General features: G+C 43.0%; 1 protein-coding gene across 1 annotated transcript in view; it reads left to right on the plus strand.

The window, feature by feature from the left end:
* NHS (NHS actin remodeling regulator) overlaps positions 1 to 23,715 on the plus strand; it is a 340,052-nt gene that overhangs the window by 271,996 nt on the left and 44,341 nt on the right. Inside the window, exons 2-3 of the mRNA XM_034649781.1 lie at positions 14,052 to 14,204; positions 18,896 to 19,029. Of these exons, the coding sequence (XP_034505672.1) occupies positions 14,052 to 14,204; positions 18,896 to 19,029 (287 nt within the window). The remainder of the gene's footprint in view (positions 1 to 14,051; positions 14,205 to 18,895; positions 19,030 to 23,715) is intronic.

Below are 23,715 nucleotides of genomic sequence, written 5' to 3' on the forward strand. Positions count from 1 at the left end.
AGACAGAACAGCCTCCAAGATGTATAGATCAAACCATTTATACAGTTGAGCCATATCCATTCAACCCACATAGTTGAGCTCCTATAAAACATAGGTCAGTTTAGACTGTTGCTTAGCTAAAGGATACAAAATACACAATAAAGCCCATCTCTATCCTCAAACAGGTTGTGCTGAGCTCTGCTTTGGGGACAACTAAGATTCTTCTGGTTATATAGCAGGTCCCTCATCCTGGCCCCCAGGTCTTTCCACTGAACAACTTCAGTCTCCTTTTCCAGGATGACCATAGTCTTCCCACAGACATCTGCTCCTGTGCAGAGCAGCGGTGTTAGAAAGTAGGATAGCAAGTCCCGTTCATGTTGCTGCAAATGTTGTGAAATCGTTCTTTTTGATGGCTGAGTAATATTCCATTGTACATATGGACCACATCTTCTTAATCCAGTCATCTGTTGAAGGGCATCTTGGCTACTTTCACAACATTTGCAGCAACATGGACGGGACTGGAGGAGATTATGCTAAGTGAAATAAGTCAAGCAGAGAAAGACAATTATCATATGGTTTCACTCATTTATGGAACATAAGAAATAGGAAGATCGGTAGGAGAAGGAAGGGAAGAATGAAGGGGATAAACAGAAGGGAGAATGAACCATGAGAGATTATAGACTCTAGGAAACAAACTGAGGGCTTTAGAGAGGAGGGGGGTGGGGTAATGGGATAGGCTGGTGATGGGTATCAAGGAGGGCACATATTGCATGGTGCACTGGGTGTTATATGCTAGGTAATGAATCATGGAACATTACATCAAAAACTAGGGATGTACTGTATGGTGACTAACATAATAAAAAATTATTATAAAAAGATAGCGAGGCGGAAAATAGTGTGGGGCTGTGGAATCAGATGTACTCACTTCAAGTCCTAGGTCTAGCATTTATAAATTTTGGGCCCTTGGGCAAGTTTCCTAACCTCTCTGCACCTATTCAGTAAATTGCAGATTATCAAATGTGCTTCCTGGGTTTGTTGGGGGGAACCAAACGAGATTACCTCTATCAAGAGCTTAACCAAGTGCCCAGTTCACACACATGCTCACCAAGTGGTGGCATCTCCCTCTTTGATGGACCCTAACCTGCCCCCCTCTGCTTCACACAGCTCCTGGTGCAGCCGCAGAGAGCTGCTCCTGGGACTCACACTGACTCTTTCCAACCCTCATATTGGGTTGCCTCATAGGAATTACCAATATTCAAATCCTTTTTACCTCTAAATGTAAATTGTATGTGGTTCTCTTCCAGCATTTTCCAACTGTGCTGCTAATCCTATCCATCAGCCCTCCTCCCACTTCATACCTCTTCCCTATACCCCTTCTTGCGCCATAGAGCATTTCTGTTGAACCTGTATGGCACTCTGTGTCTCTCTCAGGGTACACCCTTGATCCCACATGGGATTATCATCTAATCTGTCTAATGTGGCTACAAGGTTATAAATTCCCAAAGGCACCAATGGTTTCTCTTTCTCCTTAAAGTATGTCTGTAAAATACCTTGAACTTAATAAGAGGTGACACATTATATTTCCCAGACCCAAGTGTGATTAGCCAGGGACTCAGTACACTTGGAGGGACTAGGGTTGAAATCTGTTGGTCAGCCTCTGAACCATGCCAGCCAGCACTGGGGCCCGAGGCTCTTGTCCTCTAATGTGACCCTCTAGAATCAGCTGCCTACTTTAACTTTTTTCTCTCTTCTCCTCTCACTTCTGACTGCCTTCTTAGCAAATCAACTTTAGAAGAGAAACAAGACAAATTCCTTGAACCTGAGAGGGAGAAATAAGGTGCCATTTATTTTGAAAGATTATGGAAGTTTTTGGATCCTCATTTGCTTATTTTAGAGCTATAAAGTTGAACCATATGAAATTGATAATATCTAATTATTTTATCAGTTTCATATGGTTCAGCCTAGTCTTGGTATTTGGGTTTATTCACAGTTGTTCACAGGTGAAGTGGTCTGATCCCTGTGTGTGGTCCACTCACCCAAATGCTTGGTAGAGACATCCCTGGAGTGGCTATGCATAGCTTCTGATGGGCCTGTGGCCTTCAGTAGGTTCTGTCACTGCTTATGGAGTTTCTATCATAGGCTCTGGATTCAAAAATGGCTAGTTCATTTCCCTTTTCCCTGCAGGTGCCAACATATGTGTTTGATCTCTGGGATAGACGCCAAGACCTCCAGGCTTGAGTTTTCAAGTCTTCTGGAGATCAAAGGCTCTCCTCATCACCACATGGGTTTCTCTGTGCTGTTATTCAACAAAGCCAGTCCAGCTCCTCCAAGGGCCAACGGCAAAGTTCCCAGGAGAGAAGGGAGGAAGAGAAGGAACTCCCAGATTTCTAAATATTGCAACCCATGGGGCAGATGAGTACAAGGGCAAGAAGGCATGTATGTTTTTCTCAAGCTACAAATTAAAAATACAGAAACTTTAGATAGATGCACTGATTTATGAACTAGATTCACCTGAATGGGCTGGCCAGGAGTCTCTCAGTTTTCTTTTTATGTACCCAATAGAATATACAGGACCTTAACAGTCATTGTATTCAACACCTTCAATCATTTCATGTGACTTTTTAAAAAAGTACTCCATTTCCAGTAGAAAATACACTAAAGATAAAAGCAAAAGAGAAAGAAATCTAAAACTGAATTGAGTTGTCTTATTGTAGTCATTTTGAGACTTTTCAAATAAGATATTTTGCCACTGTCATTAAGAATCAAGATTTTCAACATAAAAGATCAATTATAAAATCAAGACACTTAAATTAAAACCTGTAATCTTCTATTTGAATTGGAAATAGCAGTTTGAACTCATGATGTAGCTTCATCCTCTGAAACTTACATATTCTCTAGCTCTATTGAAGAATCCTAGAGTCAGTGACAACCCAGCGACAGACAGTGGATACCCCTGGCATCCAGAATGTGGTTCCTTAAAGCTGTTCCCTTTGAGGGTTTCTTGGAGAAAGGGCTGATTCCACATCCAGGGCAGCAAACATGCAAGATGAACCTGAGATAACTTATCATACCTGAAACTCTGATAGAGGAGGAAATAGACCTTTTGAGAGGTCCAACTCAATGCCACGTAGTAGGTAGGATCCTAGGAATAGCCAAGGTGCCTGATCCATGCCCCTGCAGAAGGCAGCCTCCTCCAGGCAGGCCTCCAAGCCATAGCCCTCTCAGCTAACATTCCTACCAGAATCCAGAGCTGTCTGACCGGGATTCCTCACTGCCACACTTGAGGGATTTTGACAACAAATCCATTTTGAGCTATTTTGGCATTGTGGAACTTTTAAAATTGGCCAGCAGCACAATCAAGACATCCCACATTTGAAATGCACATGTTTGTGTGCTGTGAGGATTACATTCCTGAATCCCCCAAGACTATTGGTACCCTGACCATATTCCCTCACCCTTATCACTTCAGTGCACAGAAGCCTGATTTACAGCTCCTAGGGACTGCATTTGTTGTTTGAAGGCTTTCTCTGGAGCCTGCTTTTCTAGAAGTACCAGGGAAATAGTGCTCTGGTGCCTAGACAACCCTCAACCAATGACTGACTAGAAGTGGTAGGTAAATACCCCAACTCCCTCACCTCTAAAGTGTGTGTTCTGCACTGACTCCCAAAGGATCCCGCCCGTTACCCATGGTGCTCAAAAGTGCACCCTTTATTGGCTTTCTTCTCTTCCTTTTCTCACTTCCCCCAATACCTCCTATTGGCACCTTCCCGGAATTACCTCCTAAATAAACACGGACCTGAACTTTTGTCTCAGTGCCTGTCCTGGGGAGACCCAAACTCTTCATTCTCCGAGTCTGTCTTCCATGGGCAAATAGAGAGGGAAAAAGCCACTATCCATGGAGAGTGGGCCTCTCTTGGTATCGGGGCAGACTCAGCTAGACTAAGGCTAACGGAGTCACAAGAGAACACATCTTTTCTGACCAGACTGAATATATCATGCATTAAGTGTTCCCCACTCATACAACTCATGCCTTGTCTTTTATAGAGAGCACAGAACTCATTGTTAATGTCTAGGCTTTTGGAGTGGAAAGGTCCTTGGAAAATAATTCCTTTTGGCTTGCAGGCTCATGTAGTTATAGCTTCTTTGTTGGCCCAATAAAGGGCATTACTTCTCCTCTACCTACAAAGATACTAATTAGCAAATAATAATTCTAAGTAAGTTCAGTGGAGGTTGTATGTGGGGCCTTTTGCAAGTATTTTTAAATTTTCCACTGTCACTGATGATCTCTAAATTTTAAGAGCTTAATCTCTACCTAGGAGAAGAGATTTATTAGCATATATAACTGGGTATCATGTGCTAAATACCTTATTGCTTCACAATTTAAACAAGCCAAGGGCATCTGTCCAAGAAGACAAGGGGCTCCATGCATGTACCATATTGGAAACAGAACCCTTTCCTCTTACATCCAGTGGCTGTGTGCAATGTCTCCTGAAACAGAAAGGGGACTTTCACATGCTTTTTCTGACCTGCCTCTCCCATTCCAACTCCACTTTCTTCCCTGGAATGTCAAACGTGCCCATGTTCATGATATCACATCTGTAGTTTGAGCAGAAATGAAGGGACTTTAAAACCCCATATTCATCTTTGTGGGCGGAGTGCCTTCTTTCCATTTTCCTGCTTGAATTTCAAAGAAAGCAGAGCACCTACCAAAGGATGATACTCATGGTCTTCCCTGCAGCCAACCTCACCTGGTTCTTCGCAAATAGTGAAAACAGATTTGTGACATTCACCCTTTTCTAAATCTTGGAAGTATTTCTTAACTCTCCATTTGGTTCTCCTGAAAGATCAAATTCCTTATTTCTGATCAGTGTTATCTTTTCTCCACTAAAACCTGTTTGCAAACTTGCAAAACTGCCCTTGTCTCTTCAAGGGGGGTGAGGCTGGTGAAGCAAGTGTTGAGTCAAGCTCCCATGCCCGGGCCCTCTGATTTAAGCTCAGGTACCCATGCCTTGAAAACTGGAACAAACGTGTCACTTCTTGATAATGGGCTGGTCATTTTCAGTCCAGGTTGCTGGAAAGGAAGCACTTTACCACTAAGAACATGATGTCCTTTCTGGCAAAGCTAACCTTGGGGTTGACCTAATTATTAAATCGAGCAATTCAGATAGTTTTTGTAGAGTGAAACAGTTGAGTATCACTAATTTAATATTGTTCACCTGAATACTTACCTTGTTGCCTTGGTCTCTCATTCCTTAAACTAGTGTTTCTCGATATGTGGTCTGCTGACTGGCAGTGTCAGCCTCCCAGGGGAACTTGTTCTTTGCTCACTTGGCTGAAGTGCTTCTGGAATCCTAAAATAAAAATGGCTGATTTCTTGGAGAGCAGATGAGAAGTGTTTTGGGGTTTTGTTTTGGAAGTACAACCTGATAGGTAGCAAATAACAACTAAGAGAGATGAAAGGTGAAGCAGCCAGGCTGAACGTCAGCGTAGGAGGAAGAGTTGCCAAGGGAAGTGTGTGGGTCAGGAGACCTGAGCTTTGGTTTTGCCTCTGCCCAAAATCAGCTCTGTGATCTTGGGTCAAATCTTCGAATCTTGATTTCCTCATCAGTACATGAGAGGAGTGGCCTAAACAGTAGCTTTCAGTGTGCTGACTGCTACCAGAGCCAGAAACACATTTTTACCAGCATGCACACACATGTGACAGAAACAGTAGCTTCACAAAACAGTACTTACTACATGCAGTGCATTTGGTATTTTCTATTCTACTCTGTTTCATTGTCTTAAAAATGCTAGTCTTGACCTGCTGAATGGATTTCACAATCCACTAATGGGTCATGCCCTATGGTCTGAAAAAACACAGAACTCCATAATTCCCGAGGTCCCTCCCAGCAGTAGAATTCAGTGACTTTGATAGATGCCTAAAGGAATTTTCTTAAAACAATAGCTGAGCTGCGACAGATGGCTATGTGCTTACATTCTGGAGGAAGTGCATGGTGTAGAACATGGCAGCAGAGTGACCTAAAGATAAACACATAAATTATAAACCACTTCCGAGAATGTATAGTGCTGCAGCTCTGACAGCGACTTGGACAATTAGCATCTCCGAATCATTACACTGAATGTTGCACCAGTAAACCAGTATCAGACACTGGAGACATGTCAGAGAGACCACAGGCTCCCTGACTGGGGGCAACCTTCTTTCTAGTTTCCAGATTGTAAGGTCCCCCAAAGAGTGATCTCCAGTGGCCTTATCTTTGGTTACACTTCACTGACCAAGAAGACAGGCACATAAAGAAACAAGAAACTTCGAGAGCTCCAGGCTTTCCTCTTTTGAACTGTGACCCCAATCATGGCTTCTTGGTCTTCTTTTGTTCCCAGTCCAGGAAAGGGAATGATATGTAGTGAGCAGGGACCTGGCAAGGATGTTATCATTTCACTGGACTCTCAGAGCCACTCCAGGAAGGCTCTAAGACTCCCACTTCACAGAGGAGAGCACAGAGGCCCAAAAAGTTCAGTCACTTGTTCTGCTTCCATCGCTACTGTGATGAACCCCCATCTTTCCAGAGCTCAGGGTCTTTTCCTCCAGTGCATCCTGCCATTGCTTGAATGCAGAGTCCGTCTTGGTGGATGATGCAGCCTTGCTTATTCTGATGACTGGTAGAAAATAGAGGCATAAATGGCACAGAACAGGACTCATTTGTAAAGATGGGGAACTGGATCCTGGGAAGGTTCCATGACTTGCACAAGGACGCAGAACTGCGAGTAGAACCCATGCGTCTAGTAGTCTTTCCATGGGATGTCAGACATGAAGACAGCAACAACAGTAACAGCAATAATTAAACAGTACTCTTAGTATGAAGCATCATTTTGTTTTAGAAGTTGGGGAAATATTTCTAAAGGAAAAATCATTCTAGATCCTTTTAGCATATAAATAAAAACACAGACGTGTTTTGTTCTGTGAGTGCTGGAATGTTTCAGGACACTGGAACTAGATTTTTCTGATGTTGAGGGGGCCCACGTTGGATGCTTTGTCCACAGTGGTGAACAAGTCTGAATTATTGTGGTTCTACAGAAAAGGCAGTCCAGCAGGGACAAAATGGGAACCTGGCTCTGGTGTCAGGCTGCTTCACAAGTGGCAGGAGCCTCAGTGCTCCCTACCCTGCTCCCTCCTCTACACTGCCAAACAGAGTGGGCAAAGGGCTAGTTATCAAGGAGGGAAGGACAGGTGGGAATGAATGGTTGCACTTGCTGAAATCCCATCCCTCCCTACCTCCCTAACAGATCTGAGAGCTCAGGAAGCAGCAAGAGGGACCCTGAGTAGATTTCTGTTTTGCTTACCAAGCTGATGGTGGCTGAGGATTGGCTTCAGCATAGCAGGGACATGAGGAGCAAACTGGCGACATATCTATGACACTGACTCTTTCAGATGCTCATTAATATATTAATGTGCTAACACATTCCCTGCTGCTTTCTGTCACACAGCATCAGAATGGGTGGCTTGTGGAGAGATATATTCCTGGCAAGGAATCCTTGCAGTGGTTAGTTAGTCTGGATATGGGTAGTCTGACCTGCAGGCACTCTAAGAACATTTAAAAATCCAAAAGGCAATTCCATTTCTTTTTTTTTTTTTTTTTTTTTTTTTTTTTTTTTAAAATTTTTTTTTTTTTTTTNTGACAGAGATAGAGACAGCCAGCGAGAGAGGGAACACAAGCAGGGGGAGTGGGAGAGGAAGAAGCAGGCTCATAGCAGAGGAGCCTGATGTGGGGCTCGATCCCGTAACGCCGGGATCACGCCCTGAGCCGAAGGCAGACGCTTAACCGCTGTGCCACCCAGGCGCCCCGGCAATTCCATTTCTGAATCGCTTTGCACATCTTTCTGAAATTTTCACCACACACAGCATTCAGACTTTGATTTCAGCTGCCACCTTACCCCTTTTAAATTCTGGGAAGTCTGAGAGAAGGAAGAAGGAATAGCACGCAGAGAGAGGCAGTGGCAGGGGTGGAGACTTGTGGTACAGAGGCTTTGAAGCCAGGCCAAGAATAAGCATTTTGCGCTCCTCCTAGGGGCTAGTCAAGCTTTAAGGGAGTTTTGAGAAGTTCGTGAGGCCAGGCCAGAGAAGGCAGTACTAAATAAGTACCCACCCTAGCAGGACAGGAGAGGCTTAGGGCAAGATTATTCTTCCCCGATTTGCACCCCTTTGCAACAGTTCCTAAACACGAGCCTCCTCCTGTCCTTAGAAATGGGCCTGGCCTTTCCAAGAGAGTGGCAGCCACTAGTTTTCCTCAACTTCCAAGTCAGTTCATTTCAGATGAACCCAGTGACCAGATCTGTGCTTTCAATACATCACTATGAATCAAGGTCTAGACAATTCCATTATATCCAGAGTTTGACAGGGGAATGAAGTAAGTTCAGTCTATAAAGACTTTTCACTGCCCTGTGGACATTTCCTACAATGATATTCTCTTTCAGCAGTTTGGTTTTATGGTGTCTGTGTATTTCTGGAATATGACAAATCTGGGCACTTTCTGAAAGATTCACTCAGTTCTTGGTTACATCTAGTTCTGTGGATGATGCAGACATTAGCAGTTCTGAATCTTTTATTTTGATTTTGAGAAGCACTAGATACTTTTTATGTGGCAGATAGCCTACTCTACACCCACCCCCAATCAGCCTCAGTTTAGGCAAACATTTCAGTATTGGTTTGAGAAAGAGCAGCAGCTTGGAAGCCAAACAGAGATGGTTTCTAGTCCCAGACCATCCACGGGCCAGATGTATGAGACTTTGGAAATTTATGTACTTTCTCTGTTATCTGTTTCCTTGGCTGTAAAATGGGAGCAATACTTTAATCTTTGGGTGTGTTAACATACCATAAATGTAATATACCCAGTGTACAGCTTGGCATGTAGCCAGAGCTCTCTGTGAGGGCCTATAGTTGAACAGGAGAAATGATACATCCACATAACCTTTTTTTCTGCTGTAGGGAATAAATATGAGACATATAGCCCTATTTCCCATTGTAATCCATACCATTATCTACCCCTTTTTTGAAAAGCAATAACAAAGGGAGGAGAGGACAAGCACCAGGCAAGGCAAGCAACTGGCTCTAGGGAAGTAGATAAAATAGTGGGAGGGTGTATTCGTTTTTTATTATTGCATAACAACGTATTGTAAATTTAGCAGCTTAAAATACCACCCATTTACCATCTTGCGGGTCTGGGGTCTGGACACAAGTTCACTGGGTCCTCTGCTCAGGGTCCCACTGGGCTGCAGTCAAGGTTTTGGTTGGGACTGAGTTCTCATCTGAGTCCTGCGGGCTCCTCGCAAACTAAGTGGCTGTTGGCAAAATGCATTTCCTTTAAGTTGTAGAACTGAGGCCCTCAGCTCATAGAGGCTGTCTGCCATTACTTGCCACGCAGCCTGCTCTCCATTGTGGCAGTTTTTCTTCAAGGCCAAAAAACAGAATGTTTCTGCTGCTGCTTGTCTTTTTTTAAAGGGCTCAGCTGATTAGGCCAGATACACTCAGGAAAATTATCTCCCTTTTGATGAACTCAAAGTCAACTGAGTAGGGATCTTAGACTCCCCATTGCCATATAATGTAACGTAATTCACAGGTTTCACCTACACTCAAGGTGCTGGGGGACTACACAGGGTACATACAGGAAAGGACAGGAATCTTGGGGGCTATCCTAGAATTCTGCCTACCACGGGGGCGGGCCTGGGTGTATACAAATAAGCAGAGGAGAAACCTTCTTGCTGTTCTTTGTATCATTTTTATGAGAACAGACATTACTGGGAGTACTAAGATCACTAGCTTTCAAGGCTGAGCCATGGTGTAATTGTTAAACAGGGAAGAAAAGGGGGCAGGGTGAACCTGAAGATGTGGGACAGCTTTGCAATAAATGGCAGTGGTGCAACGAGCTTAGGAATGAGTGTATTCAACTTCCGTTGAACTGTTACTTAGAGAAAGGAATAAATTTTTTTTAAGAAGGAAAATGGGAGTTTTCCCTGGAAGAGTTCCATTAGTGCCTGTACGTCTGCCTCCAGTGGACACATAATACTAGTTAATGCTCTGTAACCAAAGGACAAAACTGAAAGCAAAGGGATTAAAGAGTTTTCCTTCCTTTCCTCGTCTAAGAGATAAACACGATTGTAGCAACTGATGAGTGAAATGTTCACCTGCTAATGCATGGCAGAAATCCATTATAGCTTCTCAGCAGATAAAGAAAAAGACTAGATGGAGAGAGGTGAGGTTTCCTAGCCCTGAAGGCTGCCACTGAGAGAGCTGGTTCTTCCCAGGAACCATGACTTGGCTGCCTGTGCTGGAACTCCTGTGTTAGTCTTTGCATCTGCAAATCCACAGTCCTGAGCAGCAGGCAGAGTTTGCAGCCCAGAAACTCAGCAGTGGCTTGCCCAGTAGGAACAGTAAGAATGTTTAGGGCATCAGCAAAGCAGTAGTACCAAAAAATGCTTTTTTCAAATAACTTTATATTTAATGTTGAATAAGGAGGAAAGAGAATTTTACAGAACTTCTTTACAGAACTTTATGATTGCTAATTTATGCTTTAATTTGGGATTACCTACTGCAGAAAGGTGGGGATGGAGGAGTGGGGACTATGATCTTTTTGGTGTTAGGACTTGAGAAGTCTAGAGGTCTCGGATTACCCCTAGGGAACGGTATAATAGTAGAACACAGGAGTCAGCCAGAGGGCTCTTCTCCCAACCTACTGTTTCCAGGCACAATCACATCTAAACCATTTTCGCACAGAACCAGAGAACACATGCTCGAGGAGGGCAAGGATTCTTGAGTGTTTGGTTCTGTGCTATATCCCAGCACCCAGCACCGTGCCTAGGACATAAGAGCTATTTGGAAAATACACCAGGTGTGGATAGATGTTTCCATTTTCAGCAGTCTCTTCCCACCACCATGTTGCCCATCCCCCTTCATTCACATAAGATTCAAAGGAATCATCAGATAACACTTTTGTGTTTCTCACATATACCTCGTGATAAAAAATAATCTGAGGGTATTTTCAAATATACAGATTACTAGGCCTCTGTAGGAAATTCTGGTTCAGGAAGTCTAGGCTGGAGCCCAGTAATCTGTTTTTGACAAGCACTTTTGATGAGTCTTTTCTTCAGAAAATAAATAGCAGGAGCTCAGCAGTTCCCCTTACTAAGATTAAGGAGCCATGGCCACTTGACCTGGTTTCTGAGGGGCTATGAAAGTCTTCTGCTCTATCCCCAGGTCACCTGGGCTCAGCCCTGAATCCTGGTTCCTACTTTCCTAAAGGGATGGGCCTGGGAGAGGAGGTGCTCAGGAGCTCCTCTACTCCTGGAACCACCCTCTGAACTTCTTGGCCTCTTCTTTTCCCCAGGCAAGCTCTCTATTCAGTACCTTCTCCTAGCTGTCACTAGCACATGAATTCCCACCCACCTCTGCTAAGTTGTTAATGACCTTTGCCCTGTTAGATGGCAGTTGACCTCTGCAACCAGACAGCGGCTGACTTTTTAGTCAGTCTTGGTCACTGAACCAGAGCATTCCTCTGGGGGTGGCTACATAAAGCCTCTGCTTAGCATTCCCCACTACTTGACGCAGGAGGGAAGGGAGGCTCTGGTCTAGATACGGCCTACCCTTTCTACCTCAAGGCCTCCCACGTCTCATATAAGGCCTGAAGAGGCTGGTTTCTCCATTAGTGATTCCTCCTAGGTTTTCTTGTCCCCAGAACTCAGTGACCCTTGACTGGTTTACCAAGCACTTAAGGTTTCTAAGGAAAGGGTTGAGGTTATAGAGTAACTCAGTAAAGAAAAGTTGCTGTCTTTATGCTTGGCCCCGTAGAACTCTGCCCTAAAAATACTCTCCCATACCCAGGAAGGTAATTCTGGGATCTCTAACCCTTGGGCCTGAATTCTTCTTAAACAGGAAGAAAAAATCTAGGTCAAAGGAAGTAATCTGCTCTGTAGCTGAAGGTGAGAGAATATAATACAGTATTCATGGATATGGTTGTCCAATAGAATAGCTACCTAGAGCTATTTAAACTTAATTTAAATTTCAAAAAATTAAAAAGTGTTTAATAGCTAATGTGGCCAGTGGCTACCACATTGGATGGCATAGCTAATAGAACATTTCATCATCACAGAAATTTCTGTTGCAGGGCACTGTTTTGCAGGTATGGCATTGTCCCTTTGACCCTGTCCATGTGATGTTTCTTTAGCATCTTCAGAAATACGTCTGTTTCGGGGCGCCTGGGTAGCGCAGTCGTTGGGCGTCTGCCTTCGGCTCAGGGCATGATCCCAGCGTTCTGGGATCAAGCCCCACATCAGGCTCCTTGGCTGGGAACCTGCTTCTTCCTCTCCTACTCCCCCTGCCTGTGTTCCCTCTCTCGCTGGCTGTCTCTCTGTCAAGTAAATAAATAAAAAATCTTAAAAAAAAAAAAAAGAAATATGTCTGTTTCTATTGATGGTCCTTGTGATTATGATGCATTATTCTAGAAAAAAAAGACTATTGAAGACTGCATTAGAACACAAAACCAAGGGGCACCCGGGTGGCTCAGTCAGTTAAGTGTCTGACTCTTGATTTTGGCTCAGTTCATGATCTCAGGGTTGTGAGTCGAGCCCTATGTTGGGCTCCGCACTGAGAGTGGAGCTTGCTTGAGATTCTCTCTCACTCTGCCCCTCCCCCCACTAGTGTGCACACTCTCAAAAAATAAAACTAAAATTAAAAAACAGAAAAAGAAAACCAAAACTAATTGCCATAAATGCAGTACCGGGTGGGAGGAGGGGGTTTAATTATCAAAAGGCTGCATTTTCCCCAGTTTTCTTCTATTTCCTTTCTACAAAAGTATCCTACCTCCTTTTCCATTTGTCTTTCTGCTTTATCTGTAGGGTATCTTGTTCTGCATAAGGCTTCCCAAAGTGAAATGGTAAACCAGACTTCAAAAAGAAAAGGATTGGAGAAGAACGAAAAGTCTGTTTGGGGCACAGGAATAAACGGCTGGGCAGATCACACCCCAGTCGTACACTGGGGAAAAGAGGGAAAGAAGCAGAGGGAGACAATGAGACTGGGAGGAACAGGGGTGTGGCCAGGATAGCAGGTCTGGCAGGTGAAGCCCTCTGGGCCAGTTCTCACTATTCCCGATGTTGGCAAGATGCCCAGGTGCTCAGGAGTTCCTCTGTGCAGTAATTTCTTAACCAGAATCCTCCTGCTTAGGACCAGCTCCTCCCATGAGAATTTATCTGAAGATAAATTTATCTGAGGATCACTCATAGGTGATCTCCATCCTAGGCTCAGTATGTACATGAAGACCTGGGGGGGAAGAGGCCTCTTTCCCTGATCTCTTGGATGAGTTGCAAGGACAGTACCCGTCTCCTCACCTGCACTGTCTGTGGTTTCCTCACTTAACCACCAGTACCCCTGTAATGGGTTCTTCAGTGCTTGTCCTCTCCCCTAGATGAAATTAAGGAAGCTGAGCAATGCTTCAAAAGATGGCAGGCAATGGAGTTGGCAGGTGGAGAGCAAGATAAGGTGAAACAGTAAGGGTTGGGGGCAGGGGTCATAGGAGACAGAAAGCAGAGCAAGGGAGAAGCAAAGTTCAGGTGGGCATCAGGAGCGGGTGTGCAGAACTTTAATTCTGAGGCCCTGTGGCCAAGAAGACTGGAGCTAGGGTGACCTTTTTGACTCATTAGTGAGGCTTTTCTCTGCATTCTTGAAAGGCGGGATGCCCCCCCCACATCCCACTCCCAAGTATGGATGGCCAAGAGTCTGTCCAGGTTGATGAGTGACTGTGTCAGAGAGCACAAAGAGGTGTGGAGAGAAAGTCAGCTGCTCACAGGCAGATGGTTGGTGTCCCGGGGTCTCCCATCCCTTAGCTTGGAGGCAAAGGTGTTCTCTTTCCACTCTGTAAGCGACAAACCTTTCTCCTTTCTCCAGCCTTGAGTGCATTCCTAATGTGAACGCAGTGCTCTGGACTTCCACTCCACCCAGACTCCACCCCTGGTCCCCACCCCAGCCTCTGCCAGATGCATAATTTAAAGCCTGTGATGTCTAACGCCCCACTTTTGTCTTCGTCTTGCAGCCGTCTCCAACCTGGACGCTGAGAGTAAACTGAGCGTGTACTACCGCGCACCATGGCACCAGCAGAGGAACATCTTCCTTCCGGCCACAAGGCCACCCTGCGTGGAGGAGCTGCACCGCCATGCCCGGCAGAGCCTGCAAGCCCTGCGCAGAGGTAACTGATCCCGGGCTCAGGGGGCTTTTGGGGGAGAGAACTCAGAGCTTGTCCCATCCAGGGGCTGTTCTTTGTCCCATCAGTTCCAACACCTCACCTTATTATAGCAACTACTTTGAAATGCTCCCTTTTCTACACTGAAATGAAATTCGTGGGTAATATAACCTACTTATACACATAATTAGAAATAGCACCATGGTCTAAATGTGATAATAAAGAGAATTTAAAAGGAAAATTATATTTGCAATATACAAATGCCTGGGCACAACTACATTAAAAGACATCATAAAGCAATCAGATGTTTGTGCCTATCTAAAGTAGGTTTGGATTAAGTAAAAATCAGAAGCCATTCTGAACAAAAAGTAGAGGGAAATGAAGGAGGGCAAGAAGACACAACCATAAAAACTGGTGCATTCTGCATACATTAAACATGAGCAAAAAACCACAAAAAACAAAAACAAAACAAAAAAAACAAAAACAAAAAACAAAAAAACCTTTGGGTTATAATTAAAAGAGAATTAGGTTTGACTCAGAAATAGGTTCTAGGCTTTTCCCTTACAAGAAATGCTGGTAGGACACAGGTGGGACCTAGGGCACTATTTGTTCAGGACCCTCCTGTGCATTGTAGGACAGCTGTCATCCTTGGCTCCCGCCTAGTCATCTAACAACCAGAACCTCCCTCAGGGGATGTGCTCCTGTCGAGAACCAGGGATCTGGTCCATTCTACAGTGGGGCACGTGGAGGCCGAGAGAGATCAGAAAACTTGCTCAGGGTCACATACAGCCCATTAGGTAGAGTGCCAAGACCCCAATTCAGGCCTCCAGACCCCCAGCCAGAGCTCTGTTCCTCCTCATCATAAACTGTGTCCCAGGAAAATAAATATTTCTATTTCTCTTTCTCTCACAGTTCTGAAAAAGCCAGAGATAGGCACATAGCAGGCGAGATAGAAGGTAACAGACTTCTCTTACTTTCCAGTGGCTTAAAACCATTGTAGTGAGGACAAGGAGATTAAACACTGGCATGACCCTTTTAGAGCCTGCTAAGTTGGGTATCAGAAGTTGGCACGCCAGCTTTTTTGGCCTTTAGATTTTCTGCTGTGGAAACACATGGTATCTGTACATTCAGTGCCTTTGTTCCAAATTCCCTATGCTCCTTTAAAGAATGGTATTTTCCAAAAGTATTACAATTCAAATAGAACATTTTAATGTCACTGCGAGGATGGAGAAATGACACATTTGTTTTCAGCTTATTTTCTTCTACATGTTTATGACTTCTCCCTTTCCCCATATCCTTAGTCTTGTCCCCCTTTAATGAAAGAATTAACCTACTAATATCCCTAACACAACTGTTTCTAAAAATTCCCCTTGGTTATTGGTAGTAGATACTGTGACACTCATAATAAAGAGTAATGACCAGTATCCTCTAGAAGAATCTCTGGCATTCTTACAATTCACTTCAGTTTTTTAAATTGAGTCACTTCGATTTTGTAGTTGGCTAAAAAGTCCTTCTTTACCAAATTTTTAGTGCAACCCACCTTCTGGAAATCTTCCTTAACATACTCACCATTCCTTTGCAGCCTCAATTAGGCACCCTTCCCATAATAATATCTTTCGCATCCTCCCAGTTGTGCCACTTACAAGCTTATATCATCACTAACCTCTTATAGGCCTGTCTTCCACCATTAATCCATGAGCAACTCAAGAGCTCGGATGGTGTCTTAATTTTTTTATTCAAATCACTTAGCATGAACCTGAGAGTAGGTCCTCAATGCATGTGTGTGTAAGTAAATAAAATTCTGTAGAAAACTGGTTGAGCATTGAGGGCATAGAATGATGACAGAGGAATCTGATCATTCTCACTAAATACTTTCTCTGATCCCAGCATCAGAGAGCTTGAGTTACGTTAGCCCTTTAGACATAATTATTTTTATCCCTTTATTATTATTCATAGGTCATCCCTGATTAGATTTTTCCAGATTCAACCAGATAACATTAAGCTGCTTGTAAGCTATCACATTTCACTGTGTTGTCGGGTTTGGACTTAATGACAGAACTGAGGAACAGCAAGTGCCAATATCAATTTTCTCAGAACTTCCTCCTGGGGGCTGAGAGAGGGATATAACGCCTCCTGGGGTTTTGGAAGGAAGACTGTGGAGCTGCATCTTGTCCTCCACAGACTGGCTTTCTTTGAGGCTGTCTCAACAGCAAATCTTGGGTGTAGTAGTTTTAATAGCACTGCAGAGAGCCATAAACAGGAATTATAGGCATCATAGAATTAAAAACATGCAGTGTGGAATTAAAATTAGAAAGTGACTTTTTTTTTTAACCTTGTCCAAGAAACAGTAGCTTAGCAGTGCATTCATCAGAATACCACTTCTGCCATCTGGTGTCCATGACTAACACCTACCAGAGAACGGCCTTGCTCGGCAAATGCCGCAGTGAGCTTCCCTGGAGGTTCTCTATTTGGACAGCTGGAAGATCCTGGCTTCCACCAGAACTGAGTGGATAATGAAGCACAGACAAGTAAAGCTGTGGTGGCAGCAGCGCTGTGCTCCTTTGGGGGATGAGGCTGTAAGGAGAGAGCTGGGGGGACTGAGATCAGAACCTAGAAATTGGCTGCTTTCAAGATCTGCTCAATAGCAAACCCCTCCACAAAGCCTACTGAGGCCCAAGCATTGTGCTAAACCTAGCATTCAGAGAGCAGTACCTAACATTTGGTCCCTGTCCACAAGGAATGCCTGTCTAGTGAAGGAGACAGACAAGTAGCCAGGTAGTCTCAACACAGTGATATGGGTGCTCAGAGGAAAGGCACTAATCATGCCATGGAGCTTCAGAGAAGGCGTCCCAGAGCAAGTTACACCTCACGGGATTTCATCTGATTCCTCTTTTCCCCCTTTTTTCTTAGCAATTCTTTGTACTCAGAGCCAATAATGGCTTCAAGTGATACCATCATTTATAAGATAGGAAGAGAGATTACTAAGTGGCTATAAAGAGATATTTATATTTTAGATTTTCTTTCAAGTTTCAGGGCTGAGGTCTAAGTTCCACTGGTCTAAAGGAATAAGGACCAAGAGTCTACTGCAGTTTCAGACTCTAGCAGATGAATGTTCTCCCCACCACACTGCCAGAAAAGAAGTGTTATTAGGGAGCCATTAATCTAGCCTGCCTCCTCCCAGCCTAGGGCAAATGAAAGAGAGAGATTTAAGAAAGTGTAGGAAGGGAGCAACTAAATGGGAAATTGAGTTGATGTCTGCCTCCTGACTCCCTTCCTCCAGCCTCTTCCTAACCAGTGACACCTGCATTCTACGCCTCATTATGAATTTTAACTTTTTTTTTTAAAGATTTTATTTATTTATTTGACAGAGAGAGAGAGACAGCCAGCGAGAGAGGGAACACAAGCAGGGGGAGTGGGAGAGGAAGAAGCAGGCTCCCAGCAGAGGAGCCTGATGTGGGGCTCGATCCCAGGACTCCAGGATCACGCCCTGAGCTGAAGGCAGACGCTTAATGACTGAGCCACCCAAGCGCCCCTATGAATTTTAAAATGTAACTTTTTCCTTGTGCTGCCCATTTAGAAAAGCCCACTGTTTGCTTGCAGAGAAAAAAGAGGGTGGCACTGGAGGTAGACACTTTAACAAGGAAGACGTTTATCTCAAAAGGGCTTTCTGATAAACACTGGCTGTGGTGGCGGTTTAGCACAGACTACCTCTACGGTGACTTCATATCTTGGTTAGATGAGGAGGCCCCGGGCATGAGCGTGGGCTGGATTTGCAGGCAGGGGGGCCTTTAGTGTGGCCAGTGTGTTGGGCAGGGCGTGTTCTGTAGCTCACTGAGACACCCAGAAAGCTAAACTGTGCCCTTGGTGGCTCAGTGATTCTTGTTATGAAGTCAGGACCATTTCATCCCACAAACAGAAATTTCTTGGCTTTCCTCAGAGGTAGCTTTATTCCTAAATCAGACAACTGTCATCATTGGGATTCCTTTACTTTCTCTAGGAGCCTAGGATTTCAAAGCCCTCTGAGTGTTAGGCATGACAGAGCTTAGATGGTTGCGATGGTGTGCTGGTCACAGGCTGTCTAGAAAATAAAATGTAAATAAATAGATAGATGGTAGAAAGATAAATAAAAGCCCTGATGTGTAACACCAATTTCTGTGATGTAAATACCTCTACAGTGGCCTATTTCAAGCTACCAATAGTTTAAAAACTGGCCTGCAAAATTCCTGACCACATAGCAGTCCACATCGCTGAGCCAGTGTGAGCTGACCCCATCACCCACTGGGTGGCTGTGAGCATTTGTTCCTGCTGCTCCCCAGGAGGCTCTGGCCTGTCTGTGCCTCCAACCCACTCTAGCATCAGTGTCAGCAAATCTCCCACCATTGGTCTAGACTTTTTTTTTTTTTTTGCTCATGTTGTTTTGAAATAAAGCATGTTGAAAATATACTGCTTTTTCCAAACTCAGAGTCATCTCGTACAAAGATTATGAGATGGACCCACTAAAATATAAGTGCCCATTTTCATATTAATGTGAAGTGAAAGTTTAGTTTGAAACAATTCTGAAAATCTTATTTGGTATACAGATGAGCTAGATTAGGAAAAACTCGCTTTTTTCTAGCTGTTTGCTCACCCTCCCAAGGGGGAAAGAGAAATGGAAAATGCCAAGGATGTTTCTATATTATTGCTTTTTCTGTCCCCAGAACACCGGAGCCGGAGTGATCGCCGGGAGCAGAGAGCCGCTGTCCCCCTTTCTGTAGCAGCTCCTCCACTGCCAGCCTATCCCCCAGCTCACAGCCAGAGGAGGCGCGAAGTTAAGGACCGGCACTTCTTAACGGTGAGCTTGGTGGCCAGCCAGCAGCCCCGGCCTTGCTCATCAACAAGCATGAGTGGGTCTCGGGAGTCCATTTCCTTCCTCCTAGTGGAGGAGGCTGGGCCACCTAAGAGAGCAAGTCATGGGCATTTGACAGCAACTGGATTTTTTTTCCCCTTTCATTCATGCCTCTTTTGGGGAACAGAGTGGGAATACAGAAGTATTTTTTTTTTAGTTAATCAGTTACACAATGCAGCAAAGCAATAATAATTAAGGACTCTAAAATCAGGGGGAAATTTTTGCTTCAAATACTAGTTTTTCTGTATACAAGCTGAAAGAGGGCAGGTTACTTCTTTGTCCTCAGTTCCCTCGTCTGTAATATGGGGATATCAATAGCACCTCGCTCATAAAGTTTGAGGGATAAATGAGATAAGGCATGGAAAGAATGTAGCATGGTGCCTGGCACAGAGTAAGACCTCAATAAATGTTCACTGTTACTGGTCTGGTGATAGTGTAGATGACTCGGTAGGGTGGGTTGGGAAAAAAACTTAAATAATGTGAAAAATCATCACTTGAAGATGAGCCATGTCATCATTTTATGCTTTCCCATTCTATAAGGGAGGCTATTACTGCAGGGTGACCAGTTATCCAAGTGTCCTCATCACTGCTGGTGATTTCAGCTTTGCCTGGGTGGGTGTGGCTATAACTCAGCCCAAGCCCCCAGGTATGAATCACAGTTGAAGCTGAGCCCAGCTCGGAACACCTACAAACAACATCACAAGTGTGCTTTCTAAAGCCTCAGTGTGGATAGGTGAACACTTTGTGGCTCTAAGGAGGGTATCGTTGAAGTGAGGAGCTATGATTTCTGTGACCAAATCAGCCCATGTGGCTGCTGGAATGGCTGGATCCCTGTCATTACAGTTTGAGGCCCAAAGTCTAAAGAAGTTACGAGTGTGGGTCCAAGCTGAGGTTTTTACTTGAAATTAAGTTTCTATGGTAATAAACCCTGCGCCCTTCCGGCTTTTACAATACGCAAAACAGATGCAAAATATTTGGACTGCAGGATGCCAAACATCCAGCTGAAACAGACTTCATCTAAATGAATCTGCATGTTATAACATGTCCAGATAAAACGTGAGTGATATTGACCAATACATAGATATTTTTCCTACTTGTGGCTGTACCGTGGGCTCCATGTCCTTCAGGCTCATCGAGTCCACGCGGTGCCGTGTCACACTCAACTACGTTGCTGCAGTGCAGCCCAGGGATAAGAAAGGAAGGTGAGAGGCTCTTAGGGCTTTCTAGGTCTTTACATAGAGCAGTTACACATGCTAGTGATTGGTCATAAAAGCCCCTGTTCGACGAAAGTTTTATTAAGCTCAAATCTGCTTACTAAAGCATTTGCTTTTAATGAGGCATTTTCTGCATAAAAATGCTAAAAATATTTTTCCATTCATTATAACATGTTTTGTGGCTCATTAAGTTGTTTTTTTCAGGGGGGGCGGGTGGGAGAGAATAATGTTGAGCATTTACAGAAATGACATAAAAATATCACCATTTGTCATAGTCTGCATAATTTTTAATAATGTCTAAATACCAAAGTAAGGCTATAGGGAAAAGCCTAAAATAATGAATAACAATGAGGGTGCTTCATTTACCCAACAAACATCAAAAAGAGGAGGAGTCTAGAGCATACTTATGTAAACCAGAAAATGTACCCAACTCAAATGACAATACTTAAAATCTCCCCACTTACTTAGAAATACTGTTTCATTTCTTTGAGTTTGGGTCACCAAGTTCACTGGAAGATTTTCCATTCAAGTTATATCCCTCAGACACTGGTGACTCAGAATAGAACACAGTTCTATGCATTAAGCTTACAAGGGCCGTATATTGCTGCCAGAGAAAAGGCTGCAGGTATAGGGACAGGAAATTTGCAGCCACATTGCTGGACAGACATTTTCTTAGCAACAGAAAAAAGCATTCATAATGAGACTAATACACAATCTTCCACAACTCTGCAAACTATTATACTGTGGTTTGGTCATTAAGGGTACAGACTGTGAAGTCAAACTGCCTGGATTTAAATACCAGCTCTACCATTTATTAGGCTGTGTGACCATGAACAAGTTAATCATTTCAGTGTCTCAGGGATAATAGTAGATAGTACCTCATAAGTTTGAGACAAAGACTGAATGTGTTAATACATGTAAATAGTACCTAATGCATAATAAGCACTCAATATGTATTAGACATCATCAACAGCCAATCAAGTTCATCAAGTATCAGTGATATAGAATAAGATTATGGGTCTAACTAGGTTTAAATCCCAGCTCTACAATTTCTTTGGTTGTGTGATTTTTGAAAAAGTTTTATCTTTGAGTCCCAGTTTATCTGTGAAATGGGGATGATAACTTCAATTTTACAAGGTTGTTAAGATTTAAAACAGTGTTATTTAAATACAATTAAATCGTATGTGTGTGAAAAAGTGCCTAAAACACAAATATCTGAATCTATATTCATAATCACTGATAATCAAACTCTTACCCTCAAATGAAAAGCCTGTAACATATACTCACATATAAGACTAGAGGAAGTATAAGTTGTTATACTCTTTCTAGAGGGCAATTTCCCAATATTTATCGAACTATAAGATTAAATTATGCTAAGTGAAATAAGACAAATACCATATGATTTCACTTGTATGTGGAATCTAAAAACCAAAACAAATGAGCAAACAAAAGCAGAAACAGACCCATAAATACAGAGAACTGATGGTTGCCGGAGGGAAGGGGAAGAGGAGAGGGGCCGAATGGGTGAAGGGCAGTGGGAGGTACAGGCTTCCAGTCATGGAATGAATGTCATGGGGATAAAAGGTACAGCATAGGGACTATAGTCAATGGTATTGTAATAGCATTGTATGGTGGCAAACGGTAGCTACACTTGTGGTGAGCACAGCATAATGCAGCATAGATTTGTCACATCACTGTTGTACACCTGAAACTAATGTAACATTGTGTCTCAATTATACTTCAATAAAAAAATAAAAGTGGCAAAAAAAAAAGTATAAGATGGGGCACCTGGCTGGTTCAGTCGGTAGAGTGTGCGTCTCTCAATCTCGGGGTTGTGGGCTCGAGCCTCACACTGGGTGTAGAGACTACTTTAAAAAAATCTTTACCAAAAAAAGAAAAACCCTATAAGATATTCATACCCTTTGATCCAGCAATTCTAGGATGTTCATCAAAGCACTGTTTGGAATAGGAAAAATAGTTACAAATATCTTAAATATCCAACAGTAGGTACTTGATGAATTCTGATATATTCATAGGATAGACTACAGTATCAAAAATAGTGTTACTAAAGAATATTCAGTGACATGGAAAATGTATAGATGATTATATCATCAGGGATTTTTAAGTAGTATATAAAATTGTGTATGGTATGAGCTCAAAAATATCTGTGAGTGTATATGTAAGTATATATACATACATGCATAGGAAAAAAAGGCTGGAAGGCTATATACCTGTGGTTCTCAAACTGTGTGATGAGGTCCTCCAGGGCACTGCAGTGAAATCCTAAGGGTGCACTGGGATATTTTAAATTTTCAAGAGGTACAGTGTCCTCTGTTTATATCTGGTGATGGCTCCAAAGTAGCCTCATAGCTCTTGCAAGTGGAAAGAAAGAGGGGATGCTTGGTTTCTTGACATGTAATTTAAATCAGACGTTCTCCAAGAGGAACACAAAGGAAACTGACCAGCCAATTTAGCTTAAAACCTGCTGTCAGCTGAAAATTCAAGGTCTCTCTCACAATTTGAAAGCCCATCTGGGAATCCTCCTCCTTCAAGGGTGGCAAAGGAGATGATCTCAGGCACAAATGGTTTTCCAGAGGAATTCTAAACCTTCCAAGTCCAGATAATCCCAATGCTCTACAAATTGTTTCAGAGCACTGAAAATAAAATAGAACTTCCCCATTTCTTTTATGAATATTTTATGAAGGTTTGACACCTAAACCTGATAAAGAATGGAAGGAAGTGAGGGGGAGGGAACTATAGACCAATATCACTCAGGTTATTTATGCGGAAATAATAAATTGTTAGCAAACAAAATACATTAATTAATACACCATGACTAAATGGCATTTATTCTAGGAATAGAAGGTTGGTTCAATATTAAGAAATCTATTAGTGTAGTATACCATATCTAAAGGAAAAAAAGCCCCATTTGATTATCTCCATAGATGCCAGAGAGGCCCTAAAATTCAACACCTATTCTTTTTATAAAAAGACTTGAGAAAATAGGTATTGAGTGGTACTTCATTAACATGATAAAATGTACATACCTTAGTCCTAAAGCCAGTCTCTTAATGGGGAAACACTAGAGGCATTTCCACTAAAATCAGGAACAAGGCAAAGATGCTCACGATCTCTGCTACTAATTAATATTATACTAGAGAGATTAATCAATGCAATTGGACAAAATAAATCAATTACAGGCATAAGATTTGACAAGGAAGAAGTAAAGCTATATCTAGTTGTAGATGATATGATACTATAGGATTTTCCTGGTAGAGAATCAATGATAAAACTAGAACACTTAAAGAATTCAGTAAGGTAGCAGGATACAAACACACAAAAATCAATAGCCTTCATTTACACAAATGATAGCCAATTAAAAGACCTAGTAGTAGAGAAAACTGCATTTACAGCAATA

The sequence above is a fragment of the Ailuropoda melanoleuca genome, chromosome X, assembly GCF_002007445.2.
Source record: "Ailuropoda melanoleuca isolate Jingjing chromosome X, ASM200744v2, whole genome shotgun sequence".
NCBI classification, from domain to species: Eukaryota; Metazoa; Chordata; class Mammalia; order Carnivora; family Ursidae; genus Ailuropoda; species Ailuropoda melanoleuca.